The 1,647-nt window shown below is 62.8% G+C and overlaps 1 protein-coding gene across 1 annotated transcript; it reads right to left on the bottom strand.

Moving 5' to 3' along the window:
* Positions 1-506: 506 nt before the first annotated feature.
* Positions 507-1,241, bottom strand: EMIHUDRAFT_123168 (hypothetical protein; the record flags this gene model as incomplete). Its single annotated transcript, XM_005782563.1, has 1 exon — positions 507-1,241. The coding sequence occupies one exon, from the start codon at positions 1,239-1,241 to the stop codon at positions 507-509; it is 735 nt and encodes a 244-aa protein (XP_005782620.1).
* Positions 1,242-1,647: the final 406 nt, after the last annotated feature.

Genomic DNA, 1,647 nt, shown 5'->3' with positions numbered 1-1,647 from the left:
CGGGGGTTTGAAAGCCCGCAATCCCGGGGGCGACAGGATGGGAATACCGGCGGACGCAATTTGCTCTCGAGTCGAGCTCTTGCGTCGAAGACCGACCGCGTCGGCCTCGCCCTGCTCTCCCCATAGATCGAGATTGAGAGGAGATGACTCCGTAGGGTCGCTGGAGCGCCCCTCAGCCTTCGAGGTTGGCCCACGCGCTGCCACAGAGATGGAGACGCAACCGGCGGCGGTGAGCGCCATTCCTGGGAGGCCAGCGAGGGGCTTGTGAGCGCATCGGACGGCATAGCAGATGCCCTAATCATATACCTAACAAAGCTCCCGCCGTCGGCACGCGACCCTCGATGACGGCGGCGAGGAGCAGGACCACGATGGAGTTGCTGCCGAATATGGCGATCGACATGCTCGTATACGGGCCGACGGAGAGCGCCTGATTGATTGCGTAGACCCCTCCCGCCTGAGTGAGGGAGCGAATGAGCAAAACCACTCGTATGCGGGCGCGGCTGGCCTCAAGCCCCACTAGTTCGTACCTGGAGGAGTCCGCAAATGAGGGGCAGGCCGATGCTAATTCGATCTGCGCCATCCCAGCTCGCCCGAAGCAGCAGCGGCACGGCTGCTTTGCCCATCACGAGAGCCCGAGCGATGAAGCCGCTCGAGGCAGCCAGATTTCCAGCCGATGCAATCCTCACAGAGAAGACAGACGCGCCAAAGCTTACCATTGCCCCTACAGCCAAGGTGAGGCCGCGCAGCGAGACGGCGCCGGTTTGGCCAAACGGACCGGCCATGGCCACGAGACCGGCAAAGACGGCAGCAACAGAGAGCCACTGTGCGCGCGAGAGCCGTTCGTCATAGAAGAAGTGGCAGAGGAGCGATACGAGGATGACATCTGCGCAGACGACCGAACAAAGTGGCCCTTGCGCGTCCGGATCTGCAGCGAAGCTGAGCTTCATAAACAGGGCTGCGGTGGCCAGCGCAAGGCCACCAGAGAGCGTCGCTAATTTTGGGATGCAGCCGATGCGCTGCGGTGGGCCGCCATGCTCGTGCGAGTCGCAGTAGAACACACCTCGCGACGGCCTGCGGAGGAGGAGCGCTACGCCACAGGTGCCCGTGGACAACCACAGCAGGCCGACCGTCCGGCAAAAATCGTCCTTTGGCATTGAGTTGGTAGCGCCAATGAGGTAGTTCTGGAGACCAAAGAGCGCGCACGCGCCGGAGGACCAGCCGATGGCTTTGCCGACGCTCATATTGCAGGGGCCGCAACGGACGTCCGTTTCCCGGCAGTTGTTTTCTCGAAACACCCGACCCAGGCATTCCAATCGCGGTGCTGCCGCGGGCGCTGGGGCAGCTGCCAGAGCACTGCGGTTGCGCCGAGAGCAAACGCCATCGACGGAAATGCTCTCCTGTGGTTCCTTGCCCGTTGCCCCCAGGGCTCGCAGCTCCTTCCTGGCCGCCAGCCCACAGCAACCAACTGATGCGCCAACCACCACCGCCCCCCTGCTGTCAACTGCTCGTCTCCTACTGAGCTGGACACGCTACTCCATTCCTTTGCGAGCCAACGTAGTCACACACACAACCGCGGACGTCGCGGGCACCGCACAGAGCCAGTGATGGCCATTTACTGGTATAGCCCCCCCTGATGAACACACCAGT

Source organism: Emiliania huxleyi, assembly GCF_000372725.1.
Source record: "Emiliania huxleyi CCMP1516 chromosome Unknown EMIHUscaffold_1893, whole genome shotgun sequence".
NCBI lineage: Eukaryota > Haptophyta > Isochrysidales > Noelaerhabdaceae > Emiliania > Emiliania huxleyi.
The sequence above is the reverse complement of the archived record's forward strand: the minus strand, read 5'-3'. Positions and strand labels throughout refer to the sequence as shown.